The 2,536-nt window shown below is 35.7% G+C and overlaps 1 protein-coding gene across 1 annotated transcript; it reads right to left on the bottom strand.

Moving 5' to 3' along the window:
- Window positions 1–782: 782 nt before the first annotated feature.
- On the bottom strand, window positions 783–2,049 carry LOC106477514 (piezo-type mechanosensitive ion channel component-like; the record flags this gene model as incomplete). The annotated part of the gene is made up of 2 exons (XM_013938068.2): window positions 783–1,218; window positions 1,784–2,049. Coding segments are annotated over 2 exons (534 nt in total), but the record flags the coding sequence as incomplete, so codon positions are not given.
- Window positions 2,050–2,536: the final 487 nt, after the last annotated feature.

Raw genomic sequence — 2,536 nt, 5'->3', positions numbered from 1 at the left:
GACCAGGAGAAGCTAGAAATGAGTCAGAGGTAATTTTTATAGGACCAGAAGAAGCTAGAAATGGGTCAGAGGTAATTTTTATGGGACCAGAAGAAGCTAGAAATGAGTCAGAGGTAATTTTAGTAGGACCAGAAGAAGCCAGAAATGGGTCAGAGGTAATTTTAATAGGACCAGAAGAAGCTAGAAATGGGTCAGAGGTAATTTTTATGGGACTAGAAGAAGCTAGAAATTAAAAACGACAAAAACTTCTTCTAAAAACGTTTTTACCTTATAATTTCTCAGCTCTTTTCAAAGTGTATATTTAGGACTGACAACAGGGAGAAAACTAAGCTACGGTCAGTACGTAGAATGCTACATTTCTCATCATTAATGTTCTAGGACAGAGTTTGTTATTTAACATAACTCTTCATTAGTTTAATGTCTGTCAAGTTTTATAAAGTTTGTTTTGAAACATGAGCCACTATTAGTTTTTTCAATTTGTAATTTCATTCTAGAGGATGTTCCTTTAAAACAGTTTGTTACTGAAGACAGCAAAAATGCAAGTCTGTGACTTTTCTATTACTGTGAACACACAAAATAAAAAGATATAACTTTTATGGAGTTCATACAAATATGAATATCTGTATCTAAACATCTACTGATATTATCCAGATTTTTAAAGTAAATGTGGAAAGTCAAAGTCTTACTAATATATCTGGAATTTTAATTGTATTCAAATGAAAAAAAATCACAAATTTGAAATGTTTAACTCGTACACGTTATCCTCTGTAACTGTGAGTTTCATCTAAACTGACATCTGTTGAGTTAAAGTAAACTGAGCAATGTGCTTACATTAGTTTGGGTCATCTGGTGGATACTGTGTTTAACTCATACACGTTATCCTCTGTAACTGTGAGTTTCATCTAAACTGACATCTGTTGAGTTAAAGTAAACTGAGCAATGTGCTTACATTAGTTTGCTCCCGGGTCATCTGGTGGATACTGAGTCCATGTTATCAATGTTTCCGGTGACCTGTACAGGAAGATCAATTTGGCGAAGAGATCCTCTTCCAAAGTGAACTCCCCACTTTCTCGTACAAGATATATGTCAAGACACAACTGAAGGACTCGGTCCACGTAAGGCATGTCATCAAACATGATTGTAAAGCTGGTGCCTGCAACAAACCCACGTACCAATCTGGACACCACCAGCACAAAGGTTGTGTATAACCCAACAATGCTGAAAACAAACAATAACGTTTTGTTTAGAACAATCATATATTTAAAACAATTTCTAAAGTACTACAGCCTAAGCCGTTGAATATCTTAAGACCACACCATAAATGTTTACAAGAAAAATATTCTGAGTATGATAGTAATCATTATATTATAAAGTTAGATTTCTTGTTCTACTTCACGAACGAGTTACATGATTTCTAAATCGCTCAAATTATTGTAAGATTTTACAGAAACATGATTAATTTCATGCTTAATTTACAGAAAAAAAAATTCAAAAGTAACAGCTATAACTAAAGGATGTAACTTAGAATGACAACGTCGCAACAAAAACAGCTCTTAAGAGGGTAAAAAAAGGAGTCCATTACGGTTTAAAAATAGACTTCTAACAATAAAGAATTCCTATATAAAGAACAAGTTTTCTTTAAAATAATGCAAAAAACAGAGGCTAGAATGAAAATCTGGAGAAATGAACAAAACACATTACATGTATGTCCATATAATAGTATCCAACCGAAGCTGGATTAAAATATACCGTTCAAACATACTTCACTGTCATTAACACTTACCCATATCCAGAAAGAACAGACAGTTCGGAAGGAAAAACTTTGTCACTGAAAGCAATCAGACGTAAGTACTGGCAATCTCTACTTGAGAGGAACGGATAAGGATAGGAGTTTCCACTGCAATCTTCCTGCACCTCCCACCACTCGGACTCGGCACTGAGGTTACCAAAACTTCCATACCTCAAGTGTAGAAACAGATCCCTGTAAAGTTGTTGTTCCTTATCTAGTTGTCGTTCTACAGTAAGAAATATAGCAATTTTCACAAAACGTTAATTATAACTTATTTTATTGTAGGCTTAAGTAGCATCTTAAGAGCTTTCTGTGGATGAGAAACAACATGATGTGTTTTCCAGTTTCTTTTTATGAAATTCCAGCCTTTATTGTGAGGCTTTCTTCAGGTCAAAGTGTCTGAGCACAGTCCACACAGATCTTCCTTACTGGTTATGCAGTAGGAAACATCCAACCAAACACAGGACCATGCTAAAACATCCAACCAAACACAGGACCATGCTGCATAACCAGTAGGAAACATCCAACCAAACACAGGACCATGCTACATAACCAGTAGAAAACATCCAACCAAACACAGGGCCATGCTACATAACCAGTAGGAAACATCCAACCAAACACAGGACCATGCTACATAACCAGTAGGAAACATCCAACCAAACACAGGAACATGCTACATAACCAGTTGGAAACATCCAACCAAACACAGGACCATGCTGCATAACCAGTAGGAAACCTCCAACCAAA

This window comes from Limulus polyphemus, unplaced genomic scaffold, assembly GCF_000517525.1.
Source record: "Limulus polyphemus unplaced genomic scaffold, Limulus_polyphemus-2.1.2 Scaffold16957, whole genome shotgun sequence".
NCBI lineage: Eukaryota > Metazoa > Arthropoda > Merostomata > Xiphosura > Limulidae > Limulus > Limulus polyphemus.
The sequence above is the reverse complement of the archived record's forward strand: the minus strand, read 5'-3'. Positions and strand labels throughout refer to the sequence as shown.